The 10,000-nt window shown below is 37.2% G+C and overlaps 1 protein-coding gene across 1 annotated transcript in view; it reads right to left on the bottom strand.

Annotated features, from left to right (window-relative positions):
* LOC137985011 (uncharacterized) overlaps positions 1–10,000 on the bottom strand; it is a 25,346-nt gene that overhangs the window by 13,000 nt on the left and 2,346 nt on the right. Inside the window, exons 2-3 of the mRNA XM_068832403.1 lie at positions 3,836–3,914; positions 1,183–1,253 (exon numbers count right to left, since the gene is read on the bottom strand). Of these exons, the coding sequence (XP_068688504.1) occupies positions 1,183–1,253; positions 3,836–3,914 (150 nt within the window). The remainder of the gene's footprint in view (positions 1–1,182; positions 1,254–3,835; positions 3,915–10,000) is intronic.

Below are 10,000 nucleotides of genomic sequence, written 5' to 3'. Positions count from 1 at the left end.
CTGTACTCTTATCGACAACGGTATTCGTCATCACAGTGGTCAAAATGTTGTGGACTCACGAGGCGCAGCTTGCAAAAGGGGGTAATGTTTCAATCATTTCTTAAAATTACGAGTTTTAATAATTAGTTTAAAAATTGGGGTGCTAAGTCGCCCAGACATTAATTTCCGTGGATGTTAATATCGGATTAGTGTAGGTAATCACGTGATTTCGAATCCAATTTGGAATAAAATTTATTTGCGCCGTTATTTCAAATAACTGCTATTTGGCAATGAGTAATCCTGCTTTACGGTCATCTTTTTTAAGTCAAATATTTACTCAGTGGAAGAAAACAATTGACATTTGATATGAAAAGATTGGAAAATGATAAACTGCGAAATTGACTGGGCAGTGTTGCAGGACACTAGCTTTGACTAAAATTGAAAATTGCACGAGACCGTTGACTAGTGCTCAGTTATTCCAAATTGCACTTGAAATCATGTGATTATGTACAAAGATAGCGTACACGTTCAGTTGTACCAGTGTGATAAGGGTTTGGTTTCCTAACTTGGTAAATGTGAGTTTAGTTGGTTATTTGCCCTTTTCTTTGCTCCGAGAGGTTTTTCTTGGGGTATTCAGGATTTCCGATCTCATCAGGACTTAGTTGATGAATATCTCATTTTTGGAGGTACCACTCTTAATTCAAGTTCAATTAGTTAATGTTCTTGGGAATTTTGCTGGCGTGCTTTTACATGTTCTTATTTATCTTCTTGATGAGACCAAGAATCTTTGTTTTCTAATCTGAATATTGAAAGTGCATAGCATAATTAGCTATCTTTGAAAATTTTAGGGCAATATACCAGATAATCTCTGAGAAACGAGGTTTTGAAAATGCAAAATTTTACAAAGAACCCGTGGACTCATTACCGCTTTTGCCACAAACAATTTCTCAATTTTTGATGGCTAATAATTCGCTCGATATCAAAGCCAAATGGCTTGAAATAGGAGATTTAACAAGTCAATTTGTGCCTTCTGTCAGCAAATTCGTATGTTAGGAAGATAAATGTAAAGAATGACGTCATCAAAGATCGATCTTAGATGTTGTTTTCATGTCTGTTGTTGGTTTTTGGTACTTAGAGAGTTATTACTACTATATTTTTATTATCATCATTGTCTAATTATTTCTCTTTAGTGTTGTTCGTTACCTATCGGTATCTCAGCAACTGAGAACAAGGTAGTCAGAAGGAAAAACGCTGTTTTCGGAACATTCATGTTTCTGCAAAACAAGACAAGACCGTGAGTTATAAACTTTTTTTTTTTTTTTTTTTAATTAATTAATTTATTTATAATATTTACAGGACGAACACTTACACTACTTACAATACTAATATTATACTTACATACATATACATTGCACTGCTCATACTTACAGTATTCATACAAGAAAAGCAGGACAAACACTTACACTACTTACAATAGTAGCATTATATTTTTTTTATTAATTTATTTGTTTTTTTACTTACAAATCGCTTCCTCTACTTACACGACTGTACTTACATTATTTACATTAGAATACTTGCACTATTTACAAAACAATATTTTCACCACTGTACTTACCAATATGATACTTAAGTTACTTACAAAACAATTTTTACACTACTTACAATGCAGTGATTACACTACGACAGATAAGGTGACAGCACCCATTTTTGTTATTCTACTATCACTGAAATACACAGCAGATCAAAACATTTGACTTGGCAACCTAGTTAACAACGCAATCACAAACACAACGGCAGGTTCTCGCCCACGCCTCGCATCACTCAATCTGTATTTATTGATTAAAAATTTATGTTTTTAAAACAGGACCATTTCTTTTTGAAAACATGCATGGAGTTATTAACTATCGCAAATTTGTTTTCGATTTGTAAAGTATTGTAAACAAGCTGTTTATACATTTCAAAACTTGGTCGTGACTTTACAGTCTCCGGCATGCGTAAACTTTTAAACAAGGTGCAAATACTGAATTCTCTAGGGCTCTCTTAATTGGCTGTTCAGTGATTTGTAGTTTACTTCAATTTCCCTTTCGAAGCAAGGCAAAGCGCGAAATCGTGCTACTTTATCAACCAATCAGAAGCTAAACCAAAAGAAAAACTGAACTGCTCCGGCTTAGTGTTTTCCCGGTTTACACCTTGGGTACATTTGGGTCCTGTTCAAACTTATAAATTTTCTAAGAGTGCCATTTTTCGTTTTCAATTGTTCGGGGCACGGGTTAGGGAAATGTTGTATGGTTCCCTTGCCTGCATCAATGCATCTCTTTCTCGTTCGTCCACTAGCTTTATAACTACTGAATTCTGAGTTGCAATCGCGTTGGGATGGATAGTGTGTTGTTTAGGAGACTACTTGATTCTTTGTTGATGGGTGCATCCGATTAGTAGATGTCCTTGTTTCCTAGTTTTTCTCTGATGTTGGAGTTGAGAATCTTATCGCTTTCAGGAATTTGTACTCTAATTATCGGTAATGGTTTTCAAAGTGTGTCGTGGTCAGCTGGTCACACAAAAACACGTCATCTTTATTCAACCTGTGAAACGTTTTGGTGTAAACCGTAGGCAAAAACCATAGGCTCTGAGTCCCGTTGGATCACTTAATTGCCAGATTAGGTTCCGTCTTGTTGATCCTAGAGCAGTTTCCAAATGCGTGTCGTAAAAACCAAAACCAAAGTAATTACTTTGGCCAATCAAAAAGGTCGGAGGCAATCCAGTAAACCAATCAAAACTCGAAGTAATTACATGTAGCCGACACAAAGCGCGGGAAAATGTGCACGCGCGAGCCACGATTGGGTTTGGTTTCACTTCTGATTGGTTGAAAAAATGGTGCGAGAACTTTGAACCAATCACTGAGTGAAGTAATCATAAACCAAAGTAATTCACTAATTACTTTCGACACTCAATTGAAAACCACTGTAAATAGAATTTTGTTGTTGTTTTGTTTTTGTTTTTTTGTTGTTGTTGTTTTAATAATTCAAATGATCCCACCCAAACTTCAATAAGAAAAGACTCTCCGAATGATCCTATTCAGCGGTCAATCAAAATCCGTCCAAATGTTCTCAGTCAACCTTTAATCAATTGAGCTCAACATCACCAGATCGAACCTTCAATCATAAACGTTCCACATGATCCTGTGAAACATTCAATAAAATCTTCAAACTGGTCACACCTGGCATTTAACAAAAACGCTCAAAATGATCGCACCCAACCTTCAATCCGAAACGGTGCAAATGACACTATAAATGCAATTTCAACAATAAACATTCTCTTAAAGAATGGCCCTGATACAAAGACAATTGGAGAGCCGGGCTCTTTGGGCTATGAGTAAGCGGCCGTGTAAAAACCCAGTTTTCATTTACAATTTTAAAAAAGTTACCATTTACACAGCTCTGCTTCATCAGTCTGAAAATGCTCTCTTCTCTTTGTTGAGATGAGTTCCTCAAAATAAAGGTTCCATGAAAAATGGAAATTTTGGAAATCTCATGGACCAAGCCTGCTGATCTTTCGGTCAAAAGTCATACATTTGTGGTGGATATGTTGTCACTGTTCGCGAAAAATCAGAAGTTCTTTTCGTTCTTAATCTACATTCTGATGGCCAATTAGAAATTATAGAATTAGCGCGGAGAATGTTGTTCCTTTCGCGTATTTTGCAACCCTCGGCCAGGAAGCTGTGGTCATCGAGGTGCGATAAATTGAGAGCAGAGATGATTTCCTTTTCTTAGTTGTCTTCTTTTACAATATTATTAAGTCCTTTTAACCAAGACCTAAGCTCAAGTATAGATGAGAAAAAGGCAATTTCTGAGGCTCTTACCTTCCACAAAGGTAAACGCTGGACTTTAATCTGAACACGTATCTGGCTTGGCTATTCTGGGAGCGCTTCAGTGCTGAAGCTAAATTTATTTCAGTACCATCAATCACGGCAGCCTCAATTAACCAACTGCTTTCTGTAGGGCACTTTGTAGCATGTTTTTTTCAACCCCCATCTGTCTCAATGTTACGAAAAAATTACAACTAATATTTACTTAGTCTGGAGAAGGCCCTCACAATTTTTTCACGAAAACTCCTTTTCTCTAATGCAGACATACTGTCACCAAAGTGAAAAGTGGATTGGGGCATGAGGATGAAGGTGAGAATTGTAACTTTAAAAAACTCTCTATTTCGGTAACTTTGAAGGGCTTATGAAAATACCGCGAGTCCATTCCTTTCTAGAAATGTTTGAGTTTCCACGTGTCCTAGACTCTTATTTATCAATTAATTTATTTACTTATTTTTCTCGTTGGCATCGTTTTAACTTTTTCTTGAAACGAATTTTGTTGCGCGATATTTTTTTTTATCTATCGTTTCGTTTCTATCGTGACAACGTTTTCCATGTGGGGAATTGTCATTTTTTTGCATTACCTTTTTGTAGTAATTTAAAAATGTGTTATTTCAATTTAATGAATTCATTAATTACTTACCTTTTTCTTAAACTGGATTTCTCTTTGTATTTATAGGTGATATGTTTTCAGTTTCAGAGCTTGCTCATAAAAAATATCTTAAATTATGCCATTTTTCTACGACGTACCGAAAATTAAGCAACCTCGTTCGCAATACCTTTCCTTTGGCTTTGGGCCCCATCCCAAAGGGAAGAGAAAGGGCATTGGAACTAGGTTGAAAATAAAGAACAAATCTGTTAATGGATACAACTTGCGATTAGTTCAGATGTCCAGATTTAGGCTATTTTGCAGTTGGCTTTTGGCTTCCTAACATTCTGTTCATGATGTGCGAAGAGAGTGTTTAACATGTGCTTAGCTTATAATAACAATTCAGTCTATTAAAGATCTGTTTCCAAAATTTTCAATATTCTTGAAATGCACTATCGGATGTGTCTTTTTAGCACCGCAGAGATTTTTCATATCACCGAAATATTGACTTTTTTAAAAAGCATTTGGTCTGCAGTTCTCATTCGAAAGCCACATTAATGGCTAGTAACACAGCATACATACATCAGAGAAATATTGACTTTTTTAAAAGCATTTGGTTTGCAGTTTTCATTAGAAAGCAACATTAATGGTTAGTTAAAGTGGAACTATAATGAAAAAATCACATCCTTTGTTTCTTCAGATTTTGAAAGTGTGTTTGCTTAATACCTGCCTGGCAAAATTTTGAGCTTTGATTTTCATCCAAAGGCTGTTTACTTTGAGTGTAAGTTTTGGATTTCACGGTCCGCCATTACTCACGTTCAAAACTGAACTCAGAGGGTTGAATCTAGGCAAAAGTGACATCATTACTCACTGGCTTAAAATTTCAGCGTGTAAACGCAGTTTAATATGTATGCAAAACACGAGTTTAAAAATCTGAAAGCCCGAACTCCCGTGCTGAATATTGATTCAGCCGCGTACAAACGTATTCTCGGTTTTCACATGACGTCACGACCGCCATGTTGGAGCCCTAAACAAAGAAAACGCGGCCATGTTGGTGCCCCGACCAAATCCTCCGGGAATTTAACTCTATTATTATGCAAACGCTTCCTTTTGTTTTCGTTGAAAAACATGGCTGTTGATCACGTGAGTGAAAACCAGCAATTACATTCGTTGATTGCACCTGACGTCACAGCGGCCATTTTGGTGGAAAGAACAGTAGCGAAAAAGTCTTTTGGGAATTTGACTCTGTTATTATGCAAAATTTGAGCTACATTTTTCTATTGTTTTGGCACCAACATGGCTGTCTAGTTAGTCTTTGACGTCATTTTCTCCTCGATCCAGCTCTTTCAAGATTTTAAAGTTAGTAACGGCGGACCATTAAAGAGGAAAATCCCAGTTCAAATAAAAAAGTGCATTTTTTTAAAATTAAGGCTTAAAACTTGGGTCACTTATTGTTTAGTTAATATAGTTTTGACATCTAAGGAAAAAAAAGGTTTGATTTTTTTATCATAATGCCACTTTAAACAACATACATACATCCTTTATGGACTTTCCCCAACTTAATAATGACAGAAACATAAAATTACAAATAAAAATATATCAATTGGGATCATACATCTTTTAAAAAGTTCTCTTGTAAGACTGTGCTTGAAGGCGCATACTGAATTCAGAGCGTTTAAGAGAACTCTGTAAAGCCACATTTGAAAGAGTGGTTACGTTCTAATTCGCTACGCTCAGCCGAACGTAAATTATTTTCCACTTTACTGAAAAAACATAACTAAATACAACAACTTGATGGTTGGATGCTCAGGCAGTCCAACTGACGTTTATTCAAGAGTCACACCAACGATCATAATAACAAACTGAATCGAAGTAAATAAATGGTAATTTACAATCCGAGCTGACTAGTTACTTGTAAACGCTTAGAAACATCTTCGAGAATATACGTATCTTTCACAGTATCGGACTTCTACCGTCCGTAAAGCTATGAGTACCCTTTTTGAAAGATTAGGATTATAACTACCGGCAGAGGTGGCTCCACCAGACCTTAAACTATGAGGACCGTACAATTTATGATCCACCCCTATTTCCCTAAGGCACTCTTTAAAGATTTCCCTACATATGGTATATGATAATTTAACTGCATATAACTTGTAAGAATTGGTGGACTTAAAGTAATGTTACTGGACGAAAAAGAGCAACTGAACTGGAAAGTTCAATATTACACATGGAAAGATACCTTTTCAAAAGCGCAACTGGGAAATACTGGCTAGCTAACCTCTTAATATAAACAATTACTTTCGCGATAAATGTCATTTTTAGCCCTGGGAACAAAGACTGCAAGATGATCAGGAAAAAATTCAAGATGCGCGGGCGCGATGTTACTAAGTTCATCATAACGGAGAAACCCCGCAAAGCCTAACGAGAGATACAAGCAACGCGTATGTCGTTAAGATTCATTAGCAGAAGGAGCAAACTTAACAATGATACTCTTAATAATCTCAGCAGATAAAGGCGCCTTTTTTTACACCAGCTGGCTTATCACGCCTAGCAGCCTCCAACAAATTATGACAAATAGAACTATCGAACGGATTGGCGCCGTTACTTAGGCCGAACGAGTGAAACCACTTAAGAGCTGCGTGAGTCATAACTAAAGAGACATGAGCTAGAACTCTTATAAACCTTAAAAAGATAAGCAACCGTAAACTAACAGGAAAAGGAGGCACCGACCGAACCCCGGAAAAATCACATTATTCAATAAACTTCAAAATTTTTCTTATATCTCTTCGTTGTAGAATCCGCCTTAGACTTGAGTTATGTCGAAAAAGCTCTCCTAGCTCTGGCTTTACATTAAGCGGTAAGCACCTCCAACCGTGGTCTGAGACAAACATCTGTAACGAGACAAACACCGAAATAACAGAAAATATGAACCGCGAAAATAATCACACGCTGCAAAAAATTGGTTCCGCCCGAACATGACAAAACGCTTCCATAAAAACTGTATTCCGAGACACGAGTCATAATAGAGTGTTTTCACATGACGTCACGGTGGTCATGTTGTCCCTAAATTAACGGCGGCCATGTTGGTGTCCCCAACTAATCCTCCGGGAATCGAGCTCTGTTGTCATGCAAACGTTTTCTTTTGTTTCAATGGAAAAACAAGGTTACTGATCACGTGAGAAGAGGAAGGGGACACCTCGAGACCCTTATTTGAAATAGATCTACATCTAATTACTTGCATATTTACTCGGGTCCCGTAGGGGCTCGAGTTATAAAAGACGTTAGATTTCAGTTTTTTTTTTTCCTGTGCAGCAAAATGCACAATAGAAAAACGTGGCCGTGTTTGATTGGGCAATGCACAATACAAAGCACGTGGCGGTGTTTTGATTGGGTAATGCACAATCCAAGATCATGAAGAGCTCTGTGATGCGTTGTTTGGATTACTGAAGATCGGCATTGCGTTGGCTTAATCGATTTCTTCTTGGGGCGCTCAAAGCACATACAAAGAAAGGCATACGCTTTTCGCGGTAGACCCACACTAAAAGATGTCAAGCGTCAGCTTCGAAACGGGTCGTTCCGCGAACTGAATGAAACAAGAATATACTCGAATGTAACTGAAATGGACGCAACTATTGAAAGTGATACAAGTCAAAACACTAAGTCTTTAATAAGCAGCGGGTACCTTATTGAGAACTACTCTAAAGATGACAGCGACAAAGAAAATAACTCCACAAACAAATGGACGCTATATTGGAATCTTCTGAAGACAAAGTAAAAACATTTGCACAGCGAACAAATGGCCTCACGCGTGTACCATTTTCACCGCGAACAAATAGCCTCCCGCTCAGTGTACCATTGACTACGGAGATACGTTTTTTGTCTATTACGTTTTTTCTTTTTCATTGTTGAACAGTTTGTTTCTTGTAATGGTCTAGCTTATATCCTTTGTTCAAATAGCCATATTAGCGATCGTGTTCACTGCCATCTTCTGTGTATAGTTCTGTTCTAGTTTCGCAAGATTTGATGTCATCAGTGGAAAATTTAATCAGCTCTTTAGAAAATAACTTTGATGTAGTTTGAAAGGCTGTACAGTTATTTGATTCTCAATGATAATAAAGACTTCATTCCGCAGGAGAAATACAGGTCTCGATAAGCAAAAGTTGTTTACTTTTGTTTTGATTTGCGTGAGCATCGAGATAGACGTGCCCGAGAACCAAGCAGAATTACAGAGAAAAGGGTGAGACGTCTATTTTATAACAGCAGAAAAAGGAGGAAACTTGCAGGAACGTATTTGGGTAACAAAGTACCGAGGTCATCCACATTTCATCGTATTACTAGCAAGGGAGATCACTTCCTCGTAAACACAACAAAAATATCTACCTCAGGTATGCGTTTAAATCTAAGCACGAGGTACAGTGTATGTACCACTTTTCCAAAAAGCGTGGATGAACAGGTAAATGCAAAATGAAACTTAAATTTATGCAGAAATCAGGAATACCCGGTATGATTTGTAAAAGAATGTTTTGTTTTCTCAGAAACGAAACGTATCTATTTTGAATTTAGGGTGAACTATTTACACAGCGAGTTAGAGTGGCCAATCGAAACAGAGTGTGTAATTGGAAATCTAAACATCTACGAGATACAAAAACTAACTTGTGAACACGTAAACCTAAAATATTCCAAATCATAATGCTGACAAACACAAAGGCGAAAGAAATGGATTATGCATAGGACGTTTTGAATATCTGAATGATTTTGGGTTAGATGAAAGCGATATATTGTTAAGAATTCCCAAGTTATCCCTTTTCGTGTTAATTAGTAATGCAAACAAGTCTTAGTAATAAATTGGATTAACGAGGAACCAGTGATCGTAAAACTAGTAATTGCCATGGTTCGTATGTAACACGTAGTCATGAGACGATTCACGGAAAACGGAATTTGAAATGTTATGCAGGGGTAACTATTTGAAGGTAAAATAGGTATTTGTAGACTTTATTCTTCGATGTATTGTGCACATAAACGAGTATATGTTTTTCTCGTTAAATGAGATTTTACTGCCCTATCAGTAAAATTAATGACACGCGACCGTATTCGCGCTCTTTGTAGTCGGCCGTTCAAGGTCATAAAATCAACGATTTTGTTGTAAATAAAACAAGGACATAAAGACTTTGTTCCCAGATCTCAGATTATAACGTACACCTGCATTGGCCAAATCTGTTAAAGCCTCATTCATTATTGCTAAAGAGCACGTGTAGTGCCTACTTGCGACATAGTAGAACCTGTGCAACTGGCTACTTTAACCCTTTCAGTCCCGATAGTGCCAAATGGCACTTATAGATTTTACTCTGTCTAACGCCAGACGATTTTACTCGTCAATGGGGAACCCCTCGGGGCTTAAAGGGTTAATAGACAGAGTCTAGCTATAAAAGCCTCAGTCAGCCGTCCAAGGTTCACCTGGCAGTTTGTCTTCTATAGTAAACCAACTAGCTGTTTGCAATTTGTTAAAGTTTTCCCCCTCCCTCCCTTTGGGGATGGGTTGGATATATCGCTTTGCCTTCATTAAAGGGGCTAGG

This window comes from Montipora foliosa, chromosome 14 (assembly GCF_036669935.1).
Source record: "Montipora foliosa isolate CH-2021 chromosome 14, ASM3666993v2, whole genome shotgun sequence".
Classification (NCBI taxonomy): domain Eukaryota; kingdom Metazoa; phylum Cnidaria; class Anthozoa; order Scleractinia; family Acroporidae; genus Montipora; species Montipora foliosa.
This window is presented reverse-complemented; position numbering and strand designations above follow the sequence as displayed.